At 45.8% G+C, this 25,295-nt stretch overlaps 1 protein-coding gene across 1 annotated transcript in view; it reads right to left on the bottom strand.

Moving 5' to 3' along the window:
- Nucleotides 1–1,565: 1,565 nt before the first annotated feature.
- Nucleotides 1,566–25,295, bottom strand: part of LOC132211173 (protein PTHB1-like) — a 58,847-nt gene continuing 35,117 nt past the window's right edge. Inside the window, exons 3-4 of the mRNA XM_059655830.1 lie at nt 2,193–2,303; nt 1,566–1,975 (exon numbers count right to left, since the gene is read on the bottom strand). Coding sequence (XP_059511813.1) covers nt 1,944–1,975; nt 2,193–2,303 — 143 coding nt within the window. The 3' untranslated portion in view covers nt 1,566–1,943. The remainder of the gene's footprint in view (nt 1,976–2,192; nt 2,304–25,295) is intronic.

Raw genomic sequence — 25,295 nt, 5'->3', positions numbered from 1 at the left:
CACTTTACATGTGCTTTGAAATACTGAGGCCAAAGTCAGGGTTAAAAGACAGATCTGCAACTTAAATTCAGGAGTTCCTTTATCAAAAGGTACTTTCAAGTCATGAATCAAATTATTTTATCATTTTAGAACTGATATTTTAAATGTGATCATGTTGAAAAGGTTAATAAGTAACTTCTTTCCTTGGGGAATATAGCAGATCTCTTTTTAAATATGTGCATGATGCATATATTGGGAGTTCTGTATTAAAGTGATTCAAATGAAAAGTAAAATTACTAAAACTGCGCTAATAGGCTTAAGACACTAATAATGATTTCCAGGAAAACATTTTACAAATATACTTCTTAACATACAAACTCTCAGTATCACATGTAATTGTAGCAACAAAAGTCACCTAAATTCCCAAACCAGAGCTAGGAAGCCTTCTGGACTTACCTTGGTAGTCTCTCCCCCACAGAACCCAGCAACCACGGAGGCGCAAATGAGCGGAAAACCATGGAGGAGGGATGGACAGAAACCACTGCCCTCAGGCACTTAAGTCACCTTTACACATCGGACAGCGTGCATCAGTTTTATATCGTGGGAAATAAAGGAGAAAATCAAAAGGCGAAGGGAAAGAATTGGTGGAGGGGGGCTGGCGAAGGTAAAGAAAGACTGGCCCATGCAGACGAACATGGAAACACAGGAAAAAGAAGCTGAGTTCAAGGAAGTGAGAAGAACACAGGACATGACTCAAAAAGAGAAAGGAGAACAGAAATGGGCAGGTGCACAGTCCCACGCCGGCCATTCGAACCAGATATCAAAGAACACAGGTTTACGAAGCAATTCGCTTCTCCTGCACCCCTTCTTCCAGGAAACTGCTGAAGACAGCCAGAGTGCTGTGCTTTTGCAGCTCTGGGCGCACCGACAGCCCTGACACCTTCCACCGGTCCCACGGGCCGGGTGATAGTCACCTAATGGTTGATTCTGGCCAAGGTCTAGAAGTTGTCCACGAACACACCTGACAATTAAAAATATGACATATTCTGCTGCATATCCTACAGAAGAAGGCTGGAAATAGTACACAACACATCCTCTGCAGTTTGCGACACTTCACAAGAGAAACACCACGGACCATTCCCCCTGGTGCTGCTAAAGGCATTCCAAACCGGCAGACACACTTGGTTTCAATGAATCAGTCTTGCAACTCTCCTTTTAGCTTGAAATTGGCAAAGTCTCTTTTACTTCTTACACATAAAAACCTCACATTTTAACTGTAATAAAGCGTGAGTCGCCTTCCCTCTGGAATTTTAAAAGGTGTCACCCATTGGGGTAATGAAGAGGATGTGCGTGAACTTGCTTCCTTGAAAACATTTTAACATATAACAGAAGGAAGCTTACCTTCTTCTGCTTTTCGCCTAAGAGAGTCAATCCTATGAAAGTCCTTGGTTTATTCATAAAACAATCCTGTTTGGGTCTTACCGTGGAGTAGCCAAGTTTTCGATTCCTTTTTATTTCTTTCCTCTGAAGAAATTATGTAGAGAAGTCACCAGATAAGCCTCTGATTATAAACCAACTCCAAGATATTGTTTGACAATGAGCTGTTTTATTAAACTTGATACATGTACTATATAAGAATTCTGAAAAATAATGGTTATCAAATTATTTCGGATCTAGGTCTCTGCATTATAAAGTCTGTCCCAGAAAGATGCCGTGTCACTGTCTCCCGTGGCTGTAAACCCACGGATGACCAAGCAGCAACGTCCTCTCCTGGTAGGACAAGTTTCAGTGGACTTGCCCATCAAAATAAAAGTCCTGGCCTCCATCTCTACACAGTGCCATGTCCAGACAGGTGAGATAGAGGAAGCACCTGGGCCAGCCCTATGCCTGCACTTGGCACGAGGTCCACACAGCGTCAGCCCGGGGCAAGCCATCTTCCCCTCAACCGGACAACTCTACGTGAACTACTCCGAGACTCCTTGCAGGGGTGCAACTTCTAGAAAAAAGAGAGTGACAGAGAGGAGAAGGTCCGAATCAAGCCTGTCAAACATGTGGTCCGCCGGCCGCGAGTTTGACATGCTTGGTCTGAATATTGAAAGGAATACACAAATGATCAAACCGAGTTGCGCCGAAGTGGAGGGGAGGGAGGAGGAAGGGAGAAAACGAGGAGCTGGCCCTGACCTGGGGCTTGTAAAGGCCACCCCTTCCCTTACCAGGCCTGGGCGGCTCCGCCGTGAGGTGCTTGTGGCTGCTGAACAGCTCGGTGGAGTCTTGTTCTGTTGCCCTTTCCTCCAGGTCTGACTCTGGAATCGGAGCGCAGCCGCCTAGTTGGAAAACACAAACGATACTCTCAGAGCCGGGCCCCCCAAAATCTGCCCCTTCAGCGGCAAGCGCAGCTGGAAAAAACGTGCCAATCAACCATATAACAAATGATGTGACAACCGTCTTCAAGAGCGGACCAGAAAGAATAATCCTATTATATGTCTCTCTTTGGTGAAAATACTGGGAATGAGTTATTGCCCCTAAAGACATATTATACTGACGACCCATCACTTAGCAACAGCAGCGATGGTGTTGCCTTTAAGCTTTCCTTTCCGAAGTCGGAAAGGACAAAACCTAGTGCATCTGGGACATCACACAATAACGTGCTTCAGCAGACATTCCCTCCAACACCAGCGGGTCAGAAGCCATACGATAGCAGGGCCCACTGGCCGCAGGGGACGAGCCCTTCCTGGGGCTAAGAGGAAGGCTGCCGGTGACGTGGGCTGGTCTCTGGAATTTGACTCTATCCCTGACGCCCAGCACTTTCCAGGACAGACGCAGACGCCTCCTAGTTCAGCAGCAAAGCCACACACTGCATTGTGGGAGCTTTCAATCCCACGTCAGTTCCAAGTGACGGGAGGATGGGCTGGCACCATACTGGGTGTAGGTCACCTCCTCCTCCCCACCGAAGTCCTGCACGGGAAACTCGTGAGAATTTCCCGACGATGCTACCACTCGAGTGACCCATCTGCCATCGTTTCCTGGATGCATACAACATGCCGTAGACGGCACAGGTTTTCCCACAGCCAGTCTTCTTGTGAATGAAGTGTGATTTTTTCCCACTGAGGTTTTTCACATACTGAGCCCACAGCCTCACACTCAAGTTGAGCTTTACAGGTGAGGAGATTTATGAAGAAAGACGGGGGTCGCCGCATTCAAATGAGAGGAAGTGGCAGGACCCCAGGTGGGAGGAAAACACACCTTACCATTCATTCCTCTGCGTTGTCTCTGAAAAAGAAATGGATGCCGAGGAAAACCCAAAAGGAAAGCATTTCCACACGCATGAAAGAAGCATCAGCGTTAGAATCACCCATCAGGGCAACGGCCCTGCTACCTCTGCACTCGGCAAGGGGCCCATCCGGAAGAACCAGGCGTATTTTTTACATCAAATTTATTGGGTGACGTTGGTTCACAAAGCCATCGGTGTGTTAACAGGCTTATTTTTAATCTCTTTCCCAAGCCCATAGATCATGGCAACAATAACGATCATTATTAAATGCTTTCTAAATGCTAGAGACTCTGCCCATGTTATCTCACTTAGCTCCTACAAACCACACCACGAAACAGGTGTTATTATTCTCCGCTTACGGAGGAGAAAACGAAGCTCCCACAGATTCGGTCCCTCGTGACTTTTGCTGCCAGGTCTCCATTGGCTCGTCTTGGCTGTGACAGAGTCTCGGGCTTCCCTTGTTTCTGATGGCCTGACCCGGTCTGAGTATTGGGCAGGTGTACTGCACAATGCCCGTCCACTGAAACCTGTCTGGTGTTTTTTCTCATGATTAGACTGGAAGGAGATTTTAAAGGATTCTTTTCATAAATTCTTAGGGTCTCCACTATTTTAGGAGTGTCTCCAGGTGATCCTTCTCCTCTATCAAAAGTAGAAGCCAGTGGGCCCTGGCTGGAGAGGCCACTACAGGGGAAGGAGGCCAACAGCGAGGTGAGGCAGACTGTGAAGTTCCAGCAGTGGATCCAGCAGTGGATGGGATGATCCAGCTGGAGGACCCAGGGCAGGTTACTAGTTGCCTCATCTACAAAATGAGGGTCTTACTGAGCACTTTCATGAGGCTCAAGAGACCATGGACCCCCAGCACAGCATTTGGCATATGGTACATTTGATCGTCTCTGCCTTTTATTCGTTTTCTTGGCACAGAAGCACTTTCCACACCATTTCTATGGAATCAGGGAACTTTTGCTCTTGGTTTAACCACCTTCATTGAGAAGAGAGCAGAACAGAGGCTCAGAGAGGGTGGCTGAGGCCCCTGAGGCCCCAGAGCGCGTTCCTGGATCTCTGGTGCCCAAACCATTGGCACTTCCTTAAGAGCATCTCTTTTTCCAGAGAAATCTCCGTGGGTTGGCTTGTACTAACTAGCACTTCCTTACAGCGATACAGAAAATCACAGGGCGGCAAGCTCTTCTTTGGGTATATCTTAGAACTTTGCTGACTTATTTTCTTGCCACAGTGGCCTTGGCAATCCAGTAGGTGCATGGGCACGAATATTCCATTCCTTCAGGGAGGAAAAAGTCTTTTCTTCATTTTTCTTCATATTTTAAGAGGAATGGAACAGGAGACACTGAGAATCACAAATGACCGCAGACCTTGCTCTGACTTGCCAACCAAAGAATCTTCAGTTCATGGGCCTGAACTGCCACTAAGAATTAGAAACAGCAGAAACCTCAAAATATACACCAGTGACATTTTTCTTTTCATCAAGATATACTTGATGGATAACGTGTTTTTTGAGGTTAACATTCAGATTTTATTTCAAAAGCTTCTAATTCATGTGAAGTGTGGGGAATGGGTGCTTTGAAAATAATATTTCACTATCTTATTAGTAAATATGAAGAGCTTCCCTGAGAGACTATGAGTAGTTAAAAAATTCCCTGTAAATACATTCATTTGAAAAAGTTCTCTCTCTCTCTCTCTCTCTCTCTCTCTCTCTCTCTCTCTCTCTCTCCCCCTCCCTCCCTCTAAGTGTGCACACATATGCACACAGGCATACAGACATAGATGAAAGTTTTCCTGATAATTCTCCTCTACTCTGTTTATTTTTCTAGTTTTTTAAAATACACTTTTGCCCAGCCAGTGTTGCTCAGTGGTTGAGTGTTAACCTATGATCCAGGAGGTCATGGTTCAATTCCTGGTCAGGGCACATGCCCAGATTGTAGGCTCGATCCCCAGTGTGGAGTGTGCAGGAGGCAGCTGATTGATGATTTTCTCTCATTGATGTTTCTATCTCTCTGTCCATCTCCCTTCCTCTCTCTGAAATAAATAAAAATATATTTTAAAAATAAATAAAATACACTTCTTTTCTAAGTCAAGGAGATGTAAACTAAAAAGTCAAGCATTTGGCAGAATGGAAGAGTGGCAGGAAGGGAAGTGGGCAGAAGAGAGAGGAAGATGGAAGGTGAAGAGAAAAGGAGGAGAAAAATGATTCATCAACACATTCTATTTTCTGTGAAATATTTGGGGTGACTTACTGAAGGAGTAGATGATAAAATATTAAAGTATATAAATATGTTAGCAGTTTGAAAAATGTCTCATCATGCGGATTAGGAGGCGGAACTAGGAAGAAATGTGGAGAAAACACAGGCAACGACATGCACAAGGGCCGCAGAAGAGATAAAAAGCAAAAAGCTCTAGAGGAGAAGTGGCTTCAATCCTTGAGATCAAACCTCCACTGACTTTTCTTCCAGCTGGACTTCAGATCAAAGGCCCAGCCCACCTCATACTTGGACCTAACATTTCCCTGAGAGCACACCAGAACCGGGGAAGCTGTGCTGGTGGGAATGTTTTTAATGACTGACGTGTGTGTGTGTGTGTGTGTGTGTGTGTGTGTGTGTGTGTTTTCTAACCTTAAGGGCCATTCTGGAGAGCCAACACTTCTGTGAAATTGGGTTTACAAAGGTGCTTAGTGAGCAGATGCTTTCCAGAAAAACACACAGACAAGATGGTTAATAAATACAACAGTCATCGACTTCACCAAAGGACATAAAGCCCTGAGAACGTAACACGGCGTTAGGTTGGGAACATCAAGTAGATACCACATGACACACTGCTGCTCTCGAGAGGGAACCTGAGGGCACGTGCCCACATCTTCCTCATCTCCACTTCCATCCTACCCTTTACTCAGCTGTGATGTGGAGGCATTCCAGCCTTCACCTGGGGCAACTTCACAGTCCCCACACTCAGCAAAGCAGGAAAAATGCCCTCTGCCTAGTCTCAGGTTCCCAGTTCCGACACACGATACAGTGTTTCTACGTTCTTTTTCATTCCAGTCTACAACTTTCCTTCTTCCGGTATTTGCAGATGCCATGCTGACTGCACTGACAGTAGCTTGTCCACTAACGAGAGATACTAAATGCTTAACCACAGAAGGGCGGGTGAAGGTCACTGTGATGGTGACCAACGTGACGCCCTGTGAAAAGTTTGGGAGTTCAATTCCACTGCCGAATAACAAGCTTTGATCCCCCCACACAGGGCGAGAACATAAAACGTGTTCAAGACTACGCATGTACCTATGTTTGAAAATATTTCCATTTCACACCTCACAGCAGAGACCGAGTGTGTGAATAAAAGGAGTCTAATATATTTTAAGAGGTCTAGCATGTGTCTCAACAAGTTTTAAACTCCCCATAAAGGCTGAATACTGAGTCCCCTGGGGTGGAAGGGCTCCAGCCGGAGAGTCTGGGTTTAAGAGAGAGGGTGCTCCTGGCATTAAGATGTTTCCGCACGCTGGGTAACGATAGGTGTCCGCGTATTCTTTAACTGGACCACCGCTTGGAACTGAGGTGTGCTTGGTTCAGAGGTTTAAGAACTACAGAAACGTAGCTGCTTTCATCCATCGATAATTATGTAAACAGAATGTACCATGTAGAAAAAGAGTCCTATTTACCAAAAAGCAAGCACAGTCCATAAATCCAACAGGTTGGAATGGATCCAGGGCAAGAATTCCTCCAGATGTCAGTCTGTAAACAGGCTTCATAAAGCGAATTCCCCCATTAATTGTTGGCAGGAGTGATCTCTGCGCAGCGTTAGCGCACTGTGACCCCCTGCCACGTGTAGGTGGACTGTCGTCTGGTCTACAGAACGTGATCACTGACGATGCAATGAACTCAGGGGAGGAGCTGGGTCAGCGCGGCTGCGTTTGATAAGGAGAGAAGGTACCGGAAAATGACCACCGCTCAGGAACTCGGAGCCCGGTTCACTGAAGGAAATGAGAACTATCCTATTACTTGCATTACATCTGTTTTCCTAACACGTAGGTCTTAACCTGGAGCACTTGGAAAGACACACACCCAGTAAAAACAGGAAAGTAGAACTTAACAACAACACACCACCTACTCACTATTTTGTTCAAGTCGCCCATCACAGTGTTCCCGCATGCTAACCAGGTACAGAAACACAAAGGTAGCACCCACCCTGGTGGGAAGTGGCGAAGCGGGGAAAGTTAATATTTGCTTTCCTTGCCAGGCGGTCAGTGTCTGGAGCAACAGGCAAGATCGACCGCCTCTGAGCCAGCTCTTCTCTAGACTGATACAAAGAGAAGCTGGTTTTTAAGTTCCACTTCGCTTCTCGATCCTAAGGAGATCCAATGTACAACTGGAGAGAGACAATTTGAAGACATTTCCATTTCAATACTTTCCTAACTCCCTCTTCAGAGACCAACTCTCTCAAAAGTACACACGTACAAATAAAACATCATAGCTACAGTTCAGAAAGAAAGGAAGCCAGTGGTTCTGCAATAATAATTTCTTTACAAGAGTGAAACAGTAGGAGCAGAACTCTCCTCCAGCAAACACGGCGCAGTAAAAGAGCCATGTTAGCCATGGCCTCCCCCTCGCATCAATGGCTCTTAATTCTTCAAGGATCCCAGTGACATGTCTTCAACTTGGGTGTCTTTCCACAACCCAACTGAAAGCCATCGTCTTAACCAAACGGTGTTGTCTTCAGCAACGCCAGAGTCCAGGTGGTGGTGAGGAACCCAGCTGGGGACTGGTTCTGACCAGGTTGAGGGGAGAGAACCAGCGGCCTGGAGAGCGCTCACTTTAGCATCTTGTCTCACGTGTGATGAGGAACCTCAATAAACACCCAGGACTCGGTTGAAAGCAACTCTTCTATTCTCTAATGGTATCTTTCTTTCGACAGTCTGTTCCATGTTTCCATGTCTCTGGATCTACTTTGTTCAGCAGTGTATTTTGTTCTTTAGATTCTGCATATGAGTGAGAGCATGTGATACATTTTGAAAATAGCACATTAAACAATGTCGCATTTGGCAGAAAAGGGACACGTACTCAAGATGAGAGACTCGCCCACTGACCATGGGACATCCCGAAAGGGGGCGGGCAAGGCGAGTATCACAGACGCCCAGGCCTTGGTTTCCTTTCCTCTAAACTGCAGGAAAATGCAGCACTGACCTTATGAGAGGTGAAGGTGAAATTAGCTAATGCTAGCAATACAGTTAACACAGAGCCGGGCCCAGAGTAGCCCCCCATAAACGTCAGCTGTTATTTTCAGCACTAACCCCCAACATTCGTAAGCGATTACAGCTGGCCAATCACACTGAGGACAGCATGATTTATACTTGACACCCTATACACACATTTGGGTAGACGCTCAGGACGGGGTAAGCAGACCAGTGGTGGGATGTCTCCAGGTGGCCCAGTTGCCAAAACCAAAACTGTCAACGGGGCGTTAAAAGAATTCCCCCAAAGAGCGCACACATTCGTTTACAGATGAAATCTTCGATGACCTGCTATTGCAGATAACACCCTTCTGAGATCCCAACATGAATTGTTAAAAGGCTCAAATGACGACAGGATGATCAGACACAAAATCCCATTTGTTGCTTTCTATTTACCAGCAGCGCCATTACTACTGAGAGGCGCAAACCCACAGGGCAACATGACATAAGTGGACGGAGCATTAGGATAAAAGGGTGAAGCAGTGGTGGGTTTGCTTTCTCATGGGAAACGGAAATGGCCAGCGGATGAACCTTTGAGAGGAAGTCTGCTGACCTAGTGTTACTAAACATAGGAGGCAGCCGCGGAGCGGGGGAACAGAGCAACGCATTAAATGTATGCCTGAAGGAAGCAAGCGCCAATTATTTTTATATGACTTTAATTCTCCCCGCGAGTACTTTATGGGTGTTGGCAAGTCCTTCTGGAAAAGGAAGGGATTATTAGTGAGGGATTCGGTGGCAACAGTTGGCCAGTGCTCTAAGAATTAATGCTCAACAAAGAGTCATTTAGCTCAGACCTCATCTCTAATGATACAGAAATTTTAAGGATCCCTTAAAAACAGTAAAGTATTATGGTCACATATGCAGTCCTTTCTATTTTAGTTTCCAGATGGTTCTACAGCCTGGTGATAAACAAATAAGCTTCCCACAGCAAAATAAACACATAAAGGGAAGCAGTTAATTTTTTTTTCTCTTATACAAAGAGTAGGTGCTTAATGTATACTTGTTGATATGAAAAGGAGTTCGTGGAACTTGAGGAAATACAGTCCCTAGAAAAGGTATCTTTGATGAGTGTTCCACCACATCATCACAGGACTGAAGTGCAGGCCAGTGAACCTGGGGAACTTCCCAACCAGCCCATGCACTGTCTTGTTCCTCAGAGAACTCAGCTCATCGGCCCTGGCAGATTCGTGTATGACGTGCAGTGAAATCTCTCTAGTGAGCATCTTGCTCTGAAAGCTCTCCAGTGGCTTTGAGAGTGAGCAGGGGAGCTGCTGTCAGAATTTAACCCCAGCCCCACCATTACTAGTCGTTTTGTTAAACTAATCACTTAATCTTTCTCTGCCTCAATTTACTTGTTTGTAGAGTGTGGATAATAATTGTACCTAGTTCATCAGGCAATTATAAAGACTAAATGGGTTAATTTATGTAAAGCATTTAGAATAGCCTCACAGTAAGTGATGTACAAGTGTAAGAATAATAAGCATGGCTACTATGACCATCGCCATCTTAGCCTGGTATTGTTAGAATTCCTTCCCCGAAGCTGGAGAAAAGGAGAATGGTGACTGTTGAGAACACGGAGAACAAACACTTTAGCTGTCTGACCTCCAGGCAAATGAATCATGTATTAGTCAAGGAACACATTCATTGGTTGCCTGGCCTGGCAAAACACTGTGCCCGGTAGGAAATAGCAGCTCGGTAAAGAATGAACAAAGATTGTGGTCAATATAAGTGATAAACAGGAATCATTTACTATCTCTTGACCCCACTTCCTTGCATCTTCCTTCATTTCCTTGCTCCAGGTGGCATCAAAATTTCTCCCAAGAGTTGTCTGTATTTGCTGTTTCCAATTCTTTCCTTTCCTTTCTCTCCTACGTCCTCCAGTCTAGCCTTTGCCTCCACCACTCGAGGGAAGTTGCTTCTGTCAGGGTCACCCACGGCCTCCACATCTGCTGGCTCTTCTCAGCCCTCACCTCACCTGACCCATTAGCAGCATTTGGCAAGGCTGATGTTCCACCTTCTGGGAGACTCAGTCTTCCCTGACTTCCGGGAATCACAGTCTCCTGATTCCTCCACCCGCTTGCACACTCCTTCCCAGCATCCTTCGCTGGTTCCTCGTGTTCTCCCAAACCGCTATCCACCACTCAGTCTTAATCCTCACCTCTTTTCTTCTTCTTTTTTCCTCTCACCTCTTTTCTGAACTCGCTTCCTCAGAGAACTGGCCCAGCTTCTGGGCTTAAATATCATTGTCATGCTGATAACTCCTAATTCTACAACTCCAGTCCAGCTTTCTCTCCTGAACTGAACTTCAGACTCCTACACCCAACTACATGCTTACTCAGTATCTCCTCTTGGAATTCTGACAGCATTCCAAACTCAGCCTGTCCCACCTGCACTCCTGACCTCCCCACCAGCTGTCCCACCCACAGCCTTTCCCGTCTCAATGCCATCCTGCCACTGGTTTGACCCAAAGCTCTTGGAGTCGCTCTGGATTCCCGTCTTCGTCTGACACATCAAGGCGACTGTGTTCGGAAAGTCTCCCATATCTACCTTTAAAATATAACCAGAGTCAGACGCTCCTCACCACGCTCACCACGCTCACCACTGCTACCACTTTGGTACAACCCACCATCATCTCTTAACCTGAATTATTGCTAAATTCCTCACTGGGTAACCGTCAAATTGACTTTCCATTTCTCCCTTTGATCACCCACCCCCTATAGACTGTTCTCAATACAGCATCCAGGGATCCTTTCAAAAGGTAAGAGCATATCACTCCTCTGTCCACAATGGTCCTCCCCATTTCACACGGAGAGAAAGCGAAGTCCGATCCTCTGTCCTCAGCTCCTCTGCTCTGCCTCGCTGGCCTCTCGCAGTCCCTGGCATGTGCCAGGCCCATTCTCTCCACCTGGGACACTTATCTCTGACCTTGGCACAAATAAATCCCTCACCTTCTTCAAGTTTTTGTTCAAAAGTTGCCTTCTACACAACCAATTTAAAATTATAGTCTTGTAACTGTCCCTTTTCCAACAGTCCTTTTCTTTTTCCATAATAGTTATCACCTGTGAACACCAACACTTAACATTTTCTATCATACTGTGTAGTTTAGCTATTCATCATGCTATTCTTTACTGTCTCCCTGCTAGCATACCTGTAAGAGCTCCAATTGGTAAGGATCTTTGTCTCGTGTTTGCTGCTGTACCCCAAGCCTAGAAAGGTGCAAGGCACACAACCATTGCTTGAATGAATTTAGGCTAAGAGATTAGGAGGAGGCAATGGAAACCAAAATCCTTTCTATTTTTCACACAATATTATCTGCTTTCCGTGGGGAGGTTGGAAAGTAATTACAGTAGCATGTAGTGCAGGGCCTCTTACTCCCACCCCCAGCAAGCCTGGCTGCCCTGTGAACCAAGGTTCGTGGAAAGTTCCCTGCTGTAGCTGATACACACCTCTAAGAAATGAATCTTAGTGGTGATAATGCATGGAGCATCCATGAGAACGCATAGGCACAACAACAAATGTTCAGCCCAGAAAAGAAACAGGATCCCAGTAGTAATTTCTGTAGGACCTAAAGTTAGAAAGAAGTAACAGAGCCTTGTAATTCTAGTTCTTGATAAAAGTTATGTGTGGATGAGGGAACTGCAAAGGAAGGTACAAAGACCTCTGTCTGCTTGGAAATTTCTCAAAACGAATGAAAAAGGATCCATCTTCTTTCCACTGGCATCAGAGTTATGGCTTGGAACAGTTCATCTTTCCCAGGCTACTTCAAATCGAAACGTGTTTTTAAAAGCAAGCCCAATGAAAGATTAGATAAACAACCAGACAGTGTTTCTTACACTTCAGTACCATAAACATTTCAGATTCCTCCCTAACTCTTTGCTAGCATAAATCTCTAATTCCAGAGGAGGCGAACTGTCCTCAGAGTTTACCATCACCCTGACTTATTCACATTGACCTCCATTTCCATCTTATACTCTTTTTTTGGCAAGAAAAAGCCTGGTTTCATCCAAACTCTGGTTCTAGGACTCTCTTCCAATTGGAAAACAACCTGGACGAGCCCGCACTCTGCTTCCTTTGAAGATGGAACAAGAAGCTCCCAACACTTTCTCTTGTCTCCTTTCCTCCCCCTGGTGCCTCCTGAGCTGCCCTTTGCAAACCAAGCCTGTATACACGCAGGGGGAATGGGAAGGTGTCTGTGTGCAATGAAGCTGTGAGAACAGGGCAGGAGCCATGAGGTGCAGAGCTCCCACCAGCAGGACACACAGCACCTCGGCGATCACGTCAGGACTATTCAACAAGGCAGCACAAGATGGGGAACGATGCTGACTACGTTTAAGTTTTTAAAACACCTTGGCCCGGCCAGTGTGCTCAGTGATTGAGCATAGGCGCCGTGCAGGAGGCAGCCAATCAATGTTGTTTCTCTCATTGATGTTTCTATCTCTTTATCCCTCTCCCTTCCTCTCTCTATGCAAATCGATAAGAAACATATTAAAAAATCTTGATAACCAAATCCCCACATTCTCCTTAAGTGAGTGTATAATGTGCCCGGTCAGCTGCCGAAGCCGTCAACGTGTCCCAGATAGATGTCTACTGGCTGAAAGAAATTGAAATGAGCAGCATGCCAGGTGAGGAGAAAGAGAACCTAAAGGGACCCAGGTGCCATGTCCACGTGACCTTGTAATCATCAGACTCATTAAAAAATATAGGAACCAGAGGACAGGGGCCATATCGCTCTTCTACTTAAAGGCCTGCAGTGGCCCCACTAAACTTTACAGGGGAAGGCTGACGTTCACACTCTCTCCTGGTCTGGCCTCCACCCTGGTCTCTTCCCAGCCTCCCCTCCTGGGCACCACCATCACTGGTCTGCGTGGGTTCCAGGAATTCCTCCCACCACCCCGTACCTCCGTGCCTTTGGGACAGGGACGCCTTTCTCCATCTCGGCCTGAACTCCTACTATTTCCGCCAACACTGCTCAAGTGTCTGAGAGGCCTTCTTTGACCTCTGACCCTGCCATGCTTGACTCAGAGACTTTGGTCAATACTTGGGGAGGGAAAAGGAGGTTGGGGATGGGTTGGAAAACCAAGGAAACAAAGAGAAGACACATTTTTACATCAAATCTCACAAAAAAGAAAAGAAAGAGAACAAATGATGGCAATGTGCCTCAAAGGCCCTCTGCGAGGCCCCGGCCATCAGAATATGTGTAAAGTAACTGGAAGGAAAAGTGCCCAGAGATAACAAAAAAGAGAAAATAAGACAAGAGATATAAGAGTATATTAACCTATTAAGAAACTGATAGGGAATATTTCTGGAAATCGGGTTGTGTATGTGTGTGTGCTTAAATTCAAACTGAAACAGTATATATGGTTTTCATTTTTTTTTTTAAAAATGTGGTAAGGGTAGAATGAGATCACCTCAATGATATGGGAAAGGGTAGAACATCATATAAATGGTAGTGACTGTCATCATTCTAGAACCAATAAAGGCTTCCCCAACCAAAAAAAAACAAAACAAAAAACACAAAAAAACAAAAAATAAGATACACCCTCCTTGTAGGTGATCCTTTCTAACTTCCACGAAAACACCACCAGCCATTTACCACGGGGCCCTGTTTGTTACTCCCGGGGGCTGAGGGGGAAGGAGATCTCACAAAGCCCCTGAGGAAGTTGCAACAATTGGTTCTTTATTTAATGTCTATTTGTCAAGCAGAGCTACAACTAGACAGGCCATAAAATAAGCCTGTTTTTACAGAAGGCAAGACTGAGTAAAGTGGCTTTTTATGAAATGGGCTTGATGTACCAGGGCCGTGATGTTTACAGAAATAAATTGAAGACTCGGGACATACAGGGACCTTCCATTCTGCCAGCAAGAGCTTACCTTACGATCATCTAAATCTATCAGAAAACTACTGATTTTTGAAACTAATGTGCTCTCCAGTCTTTCCCCCCAAATGAGTACCAAATATCTTGGCCCCAAATGTCAGTGCAGAACTGAAGAAGCGGTCCCTCACACACACCTTCCAGTAGAGGGTAGGCACACATCCTCTGCAGGCCAAGGCCAGTGACCGGCTGTATGACGCGACCTGGAACGAATGGCTACTGGCCAGCATCGAAAACAATCATCCCTTTTCCCCAAGGTTCTGTTCTGAGCCACATGGTCCACAGCACAGAGGGGGTGTTCCCAGTGCAGAGGGGGTGAAACCTCTAACCTCTAAGTTACTGAACCGCGGGTTGCAGTGATTTTCATGGAAACCCTCAGCTTGTAAAACTTAAAAAGTCCCCAATTATCTTAGCATCCTGGCAGAATCTGTCTCCCCATAAATGTTTGAACTGGAAGGACTGTTATACCCCCTTCAGCTATTTCTAGAAGAGACAAATGAATAACCCCCATCTGCCAGTTTTATCTGTAAAAATCATCCCCTTGGTAAAATGATCCTCTAACCACCCCCCCGGACACTCCTGCTCAGTCAGTTGCTGGATTCTCTGGTCCCTTATGAGCAGCATGCGGGTCTCCCTCACTTAAAGAGAAAACAGTCTCATCTGGGAGACCATCTACATAAGAATAAGTCAGGCATACAAAAATGGCCAATAAATGCTAGCAACTATTCTTTTTAGCGTAAGTTAGTTAAAACCAGATGCCGACTGAATACAACGTGTTGCTGCATCGACGGCCCAACTCTGAGTACCAACACGCAGGAGAACATTCCTCGTGAAGAACAGACCTGCTGTACAGCAAACACGACAGGCTCACTGTGGGGGTTGCTGTTCTCTCCCAAATGAATGAAATTCATCCAGTGGAGCGTAAACTGCTTGGTCTCTAAACTTCCAGCAAACATTTGCCTGAGACTTCAGTGAAGAGGTCGAGGGAGTTGGGTAATTCCCTCATCTGCCTGGAGGAGCTTGGCTGACATTTTATTTACTTTTTTTTTTTTTTTTTTTACCCCCGTCAAGGGGACTGGGCGGCTCACTAACACTCCATTGAAGTGGCTTCTGCAGCCTGCTTATTGTCCAGGCCATCTCATAATTTAACGTCTCTCCATCTGATCATTCACATGACAGGTAACACCCAGCCACTGTGGAAACTTTTATATTTGAGGCTCCAACTGATGGGAAACAAACCTCAGGACAAGGCTGGGGCCAAACCTTCCAAAGGGAGAGAGAATAGGTTTATTCAAGCTCTTAACAAGTTAGAAAACGAATCTCTCCCGCGACACGCATACATAAGACCGACGTGGACGGTGCGCGGCATGGTGACACTGAGACCTGGCAATGTTGGGTCCCACTCCCTCCTCCAGAGACGACGGGGCCTCCGGTCCCGGCTCCGGTCAGCTCACACGAGTGTCAGAGGGCGTTGTGAGTCTCTGGAGGCCCCTGAAGGATGAGTTCCAAACAAAACACAGACAAGGAGAGCCCCTCAAAAACATCCCACTTTTTTAAAAAATGTATTTTTATTGATTTCAGAGAGGAAGGGAGAGGGAGAGATAGAAACATCAATGATGAGAGAGACTCATTGATCGGCTGCTTCCTGCACGCCCCACACTGGGGATCGAGCCCGTAACCCATGTATGTGTCCCAACCTGGAATCGAACCGTGACCTCCTGGTTCATATGTGGACGCTCAACCACTGAGCTACACCGGCTGGGCCCACTTTTATTATGGATTTCAGATAGGAACCCCCAACACTAAGATTTTCAAGCGATCAGGTCTTGGGGCCACAAAGAGCGAGCTTAACAGCTTTCTGAGCCTGGAGCAACGGACAGCCCCGCAGGCTGGTGGGAGCACGGAGCCTGCAAAAGGCGGGCCGGTGCTCTGCTTTGAACACGGAGGGTTCCATGTGCTGGTGCTTTCCACGCAGACTTCCTTCGGGCTTGCATCCAGCGCCTCATACTGGTTTGTGCATGTGCTCTGGCTTTGCTAAGTATATGCTGAGTCCAGATGCAAGACTACACCATTCGCCTTTGTCCCAGATGTAGGAAATTTGAAAGCTCATATGCTGATGCGGGATAGATTTTAACGCTCACAGACCTCGGACCACGGCTGTGATGAACCCTCCTTCAATGTGACATCAAACAGCGGCTCCTCCCTGCGACCCTGTTCCGCTGTGTTGCAGGTGTGGCACCAGAGAGTGTGCAAGGCAAGCGGCAACGCACTCTGCTTCCTCTGTGAGTTCTGGTTTGTCCTCCAGGTCTTGCCAAAACGAGGCTTCCGTTTTTCAGCAGAAACGTGCAGAGAAGAGTAAAACCATCTTACGGGGCTGGCACGAGCTGGTGCCTGCCTGCCTGCCTGCCAAGGAAAGAGGCAATCCCGGTACCATCTTGCTCTGCCCAGCCACAGCCGAACAGTTGTTATTTCTGGGTCAAGCAGGGGGCTGTCCTGCCTGGTGGGGGAGAGGGAGGGCAGAGCAGGAGGCAGCTCTCCCAGCACTGGCCCTGCCACCTCAGGCAAATCGCTTAAAATCTCCAGCCTGTTTCCTCTGTGCAGTGTGGCACTTCCCTCCTTATTTTAGGGTTGATGTGAAAACCAAACATGACCACTTACGTGAAAGCACTGGAAAAATACAAAGTGATCACAAGTAAAGAGTCACAGGGTAGCAATATGCAGGAGCAAGCTTCCAGCCTTCTTAGACAGGGCATTTCTCTAGGGCTCTGGGTGCACCTCGGGCGCAGTTCTTGCAAGAGAGCACACTCGACTAAAAGGCTGCAAGCAACTGAGCCAAGAGAGCACGTAGCATCAATTCTCCCCTGTCCTCCTCTCCCCGGGAGAGGTTGGAATATCTCTTCTAAAAATCATTTCATTTTTTCAAAGACAAATATTTAGCAGCCTGGAGGCCTTGGGTTCAGAGTGGTTAGTCATCCTCCCGCCTGCCCTGCTCAAGTCAGATAAGGTTGCATAACAGGAGAAGCCAGAGAAGTTCCCGTGCACCCTTCACCTCTACTACAGCTTACACAACCGGAGCACACTGAGCAAGACCAGGACACTAATGTCCACCCGGCGTGGCTCAGTGGTTGAGCATCAACCTATGAAGCAGGAGGTCACAGTTCGATTCCCGATCAGGACATATGCCCCCAGTAAGGGGCATGCAGGAGGCAACCGATCAATGATTCTCTCTCATTGATGTTTCTATCTCTCTCTCCCTCTCCCTTCCTCTCTACAATCAATAAAAATATCTTACCTAATAATAGACAAACATAAATTAACCATCCCTCCGCTATGCTCACCAGCCAATCAGGAGAGTATGCAAATTAACCCAACAAAGATGGCAGTTAATTTGCATACACAGGGGCAAAGCGGCAGAGTAAAGACTGAAGGCTCTGTCCAGAGCTGCGAAGACTGAAGGCTCTGTCCAGAGCGAAGGCCTGGGTCCCGGGTGCTGGAGGTAAACCAGTGCCAGCAGCCAGGGGAAGGGAAGGCCTATTGCACGAATCTCTTCGTGCAACGGGCCTCTAGTCCTATATAATAAAAGCCTAATATGCAAATCAACTGAAGGGCAGAACGACTGGCAGAACAACTGGTCGCTATGATGTACACTGACCACCAGGGGGCAGACGCTCAACACAGAAGTTGCCTGCAGGCCCCAGGCCAGCCAAGGCAGGTGCAAGTGGGAGCTCCCTCCTCCCCCATCGCCCTGCCGGTGGCCCCACAGATAGGCCCTGATCACAGGCCAGGCCTAGGGACCCTACCCGTGTACAAATTTCATGCACCAGGCCTCTAGTGTTTAAAAAAAAAAAGACCAGGACATTAACATTGGTGTAACACCGTTAAGCAGTTAACCTGCAGACTGTTTCCCACTAATGCCCTTTCTGTCCTGGGATCTAGTCCTAGAGTCCACAGTGCATTTAGTGAGTGTTCTGCTGGGTCTCCTCTCATCTGTGAGTTTCTCAGTCTCTCATGACCTTGACACTTTCGAAGGGTCCTGATGAGTTATCTTCTGGAATGTTTTCCAAATTGGGGTTGTCTGATGCTTCCTCCTGACTATGTTGAGATTTGTGCTTTTGTCAAGAATACCACAGATGTAATGTTGTGTGCTTCCTAGTGACTCTTATCAGTGGTACATGATATGGACACGTCTTCATACGAGTGACATGAACTGAATCACTGGCGAAGATGGTGTCTACAGGTTTCCTCTGCTGTAAGGTAATACCTTCTCATTGGTAAGTATATGGAGGGATAGCTTGAGACTATGAAAATATCCTGTTTCTCCTCCAACTTTCTCCCACCGACGTGAGCATCCACTGAGGGATCTCACCTCAGTAACTATCACCATGGTGTGTGCCTAATGGTGAATTTGCATTTCCCTCCTTCCCTCTATATTTACCAAATGGAATTTTACTGCAAGGAGGTGCTGCCCCTTCTTCCCCAGTTAGTTATTCAGTTATTGATTTATGTCAATATGGGTCCGGGGATATTTATTTTAGTCTATGGTTTATAATCCAATAGCATCGCTATTGCGTTAGAATTGTTCCAGCTGTTGAGTGCCCCTTGAGGCTCTCCACATCCTTTAAAGATGCTTGCAGACTTCCTGGCTCTACGAAACACTCCAGGCTCATCCTGTGCTTCTGCCTCAGCTTAGAACCCATCACTTCTCCATGGAGCCTCAGTTCCTTTTCCTGCTGCCGTTCAAGCTCTAATAGGTTATATGTTTGTCTTATAGATAAAGGGGCTACTGCTGTTTACCTTTAATGCAGAAATCTCTTGCATGTGGGAGTGCTTGTAACCCCGAGAAGTGCTTTTTCACGCCCAGGACAATATTTATGATACAGAAAGCGAGAAACAATGCAGAATATAAAGCTATGTACTACGGGTTGTTACAGGTTACTTAAGTGACCCCTTAGGTAACGCACGTCTAATTAAATCTACTCCAACTAACAGCAAGCTTCCGTTCCGAAGGGGAACAGACCCTGAGTACCATTCCTGCCTCCTGTTCCTTCCATAGTCCTCCCTTTCCTACCGCACCACCACCTACAAGGAACTGACAACCTGGGGCGATGTAGATCCTCATATGGTTATTCTTCTTATGTCCTTCTATTGCAGCTTTTTATACTCTTAGCATAAAGGATTGAATATTTGTCCTTATAATTTTCTTTGGAAAAAACATGTCTCAATTTTGTCAAATAAATGTACATTCTTCTTTAATAAAATTTTAAGCCAATTCAGAATATTTCATTTGAAATTTTTGTCTTTAGTAACACATGCATTTTATAACATTTTGGCAAAAATGTATTATATACATACAGTAATGGCTCACTAATTCACCTTGTCAAAAAAAAGAATAGCACATCGATAACCAGAGCTATAAAAATAGCAAACAAGTGTTTAAATCTGAAAAACCCTAAATCCTTTCTCTCTACCCTCCAAATCACAGCAACAACCAAACAACAATAGAGCAATTCCTCTTCGGTTTTAACTCAGGGGTGCTTATTAGAAATGTCTGGTTCTCTTCATTAAATGGGAACCTCAAGGCTGATGCTACTCTGAACATTTACTCTCTTCCAGGAAGTAACTTATCAGAATTAAAACATATATACTGCATATGTTATAGATATAGAACTCCTATATGGAGACAAACACATACATATATATGTGTGTATAAATAAATACATATATATTTGCTGGGGTCCAACCCCAGCAGGTCCAGGCGTCCCCAAAGGTGTGGACGGAGTCGGCGAAGAAGGAATGACACAGAGACAGCGTTCAGTTGATCATCATGGCCAGGTTCCTTTTAGCCAGGTTCCTTAGCCAAGTTCTGTCTAGGATCTCCAGCCAGGATCTCCAGGTTCTCCAGCCAGGTTCTGTAGCCATGTTTCCTCTAAAGGTTCTCCAGCCAGGTTCAGTCACAAGGTTCTAGTCAGGTTCTCTTGCCATGTTCTATCCAGGTTCTATAGCCAGGTTCTGTCTCTAGGTTCTGTGTCCTGTTGTCTTGTTACATCTGTATTTATACCAGTTGATTCCAATCCTATCAATCTCTATTCCAAAGGTTAGGGCGTTTCTTATCTCCATTCCGGGGAGTAAAGATTATGTAGCTTAAGCGTGATTGTTCGTAGTTAAAGTGATTAACTACCCGCCTGGCACTCAGTTAAGGGGTTTTATTCCCCCCCCTAACTTCAGGGGAAAATCCCTACCTGGGGAAACAACCTTTCTCGGAGAGGTGACCTTGGTTAAAACACATAGCGCCAAGAAGGTGAGCAAACATATTAAGAACAGTATGCCATATACGCCAGGTCCCTTGAAACATATGCTGTGCAGATGTTTCTTCCCTGCAGCGACAGTGTCGAGCAGCAAGGATGGACCAGCTCCCAGCATATATTGTAATGTGAGATCTTTCAAAATTCACAAAAGTGCAGACATCATTTTCAAAGAAACATTTCTGCTTATCTGTAGCATTTCTGATCACCAACCTAACGTTAGGTCAACATCCTATCTAATAAAAGAGAAAAATGGTAATTGGCGTACGACGATACCCTTTTCATTGGCTAATCAGGGCTATATGCAAATTAACTGCCAACTAAGATTGGCAGTTAGCTGCCAACTAAGATTAGCAGTTAACTGCCAACAAGATGGTGGTTAATTTGCATATGTAGGCACAATGCAGGGAGGCGAAAGGGAAAGCAGGAAGAAGCCCCCTGCCAAGGAGAATCAGGCGACTTTGCTGCCCTGGCCAGTGATAGCAGGAAGTAGGGGTGGAGCCAGCGATGGGAGCTGGGCACGGTCGAAGCTGGCAGTCCTGGGGCGGAGCCTGCAACCACGGGGAGCTGGGGGTCCTCTGCTGGAGGCCTCAGGCCTGGTCAAGGGGCCGATCCGGTGATTGGTGATCGGAGGGTGATGAGGGTCAACTCTTCTAGCTGAGGCATCAGGCCTGGGTGGGGGGCGGAGCAGGGGATTGGAGGGATATGATGGTCCCCTTGCCCAGGCCTGAAGCCTGGGTCAGAGGCGTCAGGTTTGGGCGGGGGGTGGAGCAAGCGATCAGAGGGAGATGGGGGTCCCCTGCCCAGGCATGATTCCTGGGCCAAAGGCTTCAGGCCTGGGCGGGGGCCAGAGCCAGTGATAAGGGGGAGATGGGGGTCCCCTGTCCACTCCTGACACCTCTGGCGGAGGCGTCAGGCCTGGGCAAGGGCCGATCAGGCGATTGGAGGGTGATGGGGGTCTACGCCTCTGGCCAAGGCATCAGGCCTGGGCTGGGGGCAGAACCAGTGATGGGGGGAAATGAGGGTCCCCTGCGCAGGCCTGACACCTCTGTCAGAGGCGTCAGGCCTGGGCAAGGGGCCGATCCTGCGATTGGAGGGTGATGGGGGTCAACGCCTGAGGGCTCCCAGTATGTGAGAGGGGGCAGGCTGGGCTGAGGGACACTCCACACACACACACACACACACACACACACACACACACACACACACACCCAGTGCACGAATTTCATGCACCGGGCCCCTAGTCTTAATAATGAGAACCAAACGTTCACATTGGTATATATATTAGCGGTTCTCAACCTGTGGGTCGCGACCCCTTTGGGGGTCAAATGACCCTTGCACAGGGGTCGCCTAAGACCATCGGAAAACACATATATAATTACATATTGTTTTTGTGATTAATCACTATGCTTTAATTATGTTCAATTTGTAACAATGACATTGGGGGTCACCACAACATGAGGAACTGTATTAAAGGGTCACGGCATTAGGAAGGTTGAGAACCACTGGTATATATCAATAGTGTGTGTGTGTGTGTGTGTGTGTGTGTGTGTGTGTGTGTGTGAAGCAAACAGTGGAGACTGTCACCCAAAAGGCAGAAATCAACAGAATCTATGTCTAAAGGAAACAAACCTAAACAGACATTTGGAGGTGAAATTGGCCCAGACTTTATCTGCAGGCCATACTACCTGTGCTCTTCCCAATGATCTAAGTCAGATCCTGGGACACAGCCACCTCCACCTCCCTCCTGGTGTAAACAGACTCTGTAACTGCTGCCTAAGAAATGCCCCACGTTTTTCTAGCTGTTTTAGAGTCATCCCCACAATAGATACGTCATCTGGGGAGCTGGGAACCTGGATGTTTTGTATTGATCTGGGCTCTGCTTTCGACCCGACTTGGATGCTGGCTGCCACGCCAGTCTCCCAACCAGCCCTGGAGATGGGCTGTTCAAACTTAAGTGATGCCATGCACGTCTTCCCCGTTCACTGGCCAGAGAACACCCACAACCTGGAAGCTCTGAACTAAATACAGAATTTAAAACTATCCCTCCTGTCTTCATGCATGGAAGGGTGGAGGAGGGGAAGACGAGGATTAAGAGAAAGAACAGGAGAAAAGAAACTACACAATAGCATTACTTGGCTGACTTTGATGGACAGTGAAGAAGAAGCCGTTAGTTGGCACCGATGGGTCTTCTGCCAGCCCACAAATGCTTCGGTTGGTAGGTAAGCAGTATCTCATTTCTCTTTAAATTGCATTTTCCTGAAACTCTGCCAGTAGAGTTATGTGACATCGCACCGAGCAGGTGAGCATAATAATGGCTCAGAAATTAAAGCTCAAGGCCGGGAGCCTCAGAACAAGGGGAGTCGGAAGAAAGAGGCAGTTCTCCATGGAAACACGTGAGAGGAAGACGGAAGGACGAGAGCATCTACTCAGCATCTGCCATGAGCCACATACCAGGTGAAGGTACGTTACCATATCCTTGTGAATTAGCATAACCATCATTTTAGAAATGACACTGGAGCAAATGATATTCAATTAATTACTAGGTGGAATCTGGATTTAAACAGGTACCCCCAATACCAGCCTCACGCTATTTCCACTTCCCCAAATAGCCTCACCCATCACATCACAAATATTTCCTTCTGATGTTAGATCTACACTGCAGCTCTACAGACCAAGATTCTTCAGCACGAGTTCCAAAAATTTAGTACAAACCATTCTTTATCTCAGAAAGAGAGATTATCTCCCAGCAATGAGTTCAGTTTTTGGAGAAACAGGCTAGATCTGCTTTCAATCTCAAATGCTTGGTAAGGCAACACAGAAATATTTGAGAGATTGTAATTCTGATCGTATAATTAGCACACATTACATTTTCACCTCTTTTCCAGAAGAAATTGATCAGGGTTTCAAAGTAACAACCAAGAATTTCTTTACGTAATCTTCTGTGGCAGTTTTAGAACACCTGACACAAAAGGAATAAATCGTTTTCATAATAAAATAAAGTTAAAAAATCATCAGGAATTGAGTGTTTTCCATAGTGAGGTCTTCCCTGTGCGCCTCCTCTGAGTTATTTCAAACAGTCCTCACAGCGCTACTGTGTATCAGCTGAGGAGACAGAGGCATAGATGGGTTACGTTACCTGCTCAAAGTCACTGTCAAGGTAGTGGTGGACTAGAATGCAAACCCCTGTCCCCGCCTCACTCTGCCATGCTCCAACACCACACACAGAACTCTAATCAGTGGTGCTTGCCTCATGCTAAAATGCTTTCTAATATTAAAATACAGGAGGTATTATAGTTGAAAGTTATAAATATGATAATAGAGGGGTATAGAGTGAACAGGTAAGAATAGATCCATAGTTTAAATGTAAGACCCCCAAACCACAAAACTCCTAGAAGAAAACATAGGCAGTAAACTCTGACATTAATCTTAGGAATATTTTTTATGATATATCTCCACTGGCAAAGGAAACAAAAGAAAAAATAAACAAATGGAACTATATCAAACTAAAAAGTTTTTGTACAGCAAAGGAAACCATCAACAAAATGAAAAGACAACTTACTGAAGGAGATATTTGCCAATGATACATCCAATAAGGGGTTAATATCCAAAATTTATAAAGAACTCAAACAACGTAACAATAAGAAAGCAAACAATCCAATCAAAAATGCAAAGAGGACACTTCCTGAATGGACACTTCTCTAAAGAGGACATACAGATGGCCAACAGACACGTGAGAAGATGCCCAACATCACTAATCATCAGAGAAATGCAAAGTAAAACCACAATGAATTATCACATCACACCTGTCAAAATAGCTATTATCAATAAATCAACAAACACTAAATGTTGTTGAGTATGTAAAGAAAAGGAAACCCTCGTGTATTGTTGGTGGGATTGTAAATTGGTACAGCCACTATGGAAAACAGTATGGAGGGTCCTCAAAAAATTAAAAATAGAACTACCTTATGATCTGGGTAGTTCTACTTCTGGGTATTTATCCAAAGATATCCAAAACACTAATTCAGAAAGATATGTGCACTCCTATGTTCATTGCAGCATTGTTTACAATAGCCAAGACATGGCAGCTACCTAAGTTGACAATTGGATAAAGAAGATGTGAGATATATATATATATATATATATATATATATATATATATATATATATATATATATATACATACATACACACACATACATACATACATACACGAATACTACTCAACCATAAAAAAGAATGAAATCTTACCTTTTACAACAGCATGATGGACATTGAGGGTATTATATTAAGTGAAATAAACTGGACGGAGAAAGACAAACACCATCTGATTTCACTTATATTTCCGATCTAAAAAACAACATAACTGAACCAAAAAACAGAAACAGACTCATAGATACAGAAACAAACTGATGGTTGCCAGCTGGGAGGGGTGCTGGGGGACTGGGTGAAAAAGGTGAAGAAAGGAAGAAGTACCAATTGGTAGTTACAAAATAGTCACGGGATGTAAAGTGCAGCAGGGGAACTTGGTCATAACATTGTAGTAACGATGTATGGTGCCAGGTGGGTGTTACACTTAAGGGGGGACACTTCATATGTGATATAAATGTCTAACCACTATGCCACACACCTGAAAC

This window comes from Myotis daubentonii, chromosome 10 (genome assembly GCF_963259705.1).
Source record: "Myotis daubentonii chromosome 10, mMyoDau2.1, whole genome shotgun sequence".
NCBI classification, from domain to species: Eukaryota; Metazoa; Chordata; class Mammalia; order Chiroptera; family Vespertilionidae; genus Myotis; species Myotis daubentonii.
This window is presented reverse-complemented; position numbering and strand designations above follow the sequence as displayed.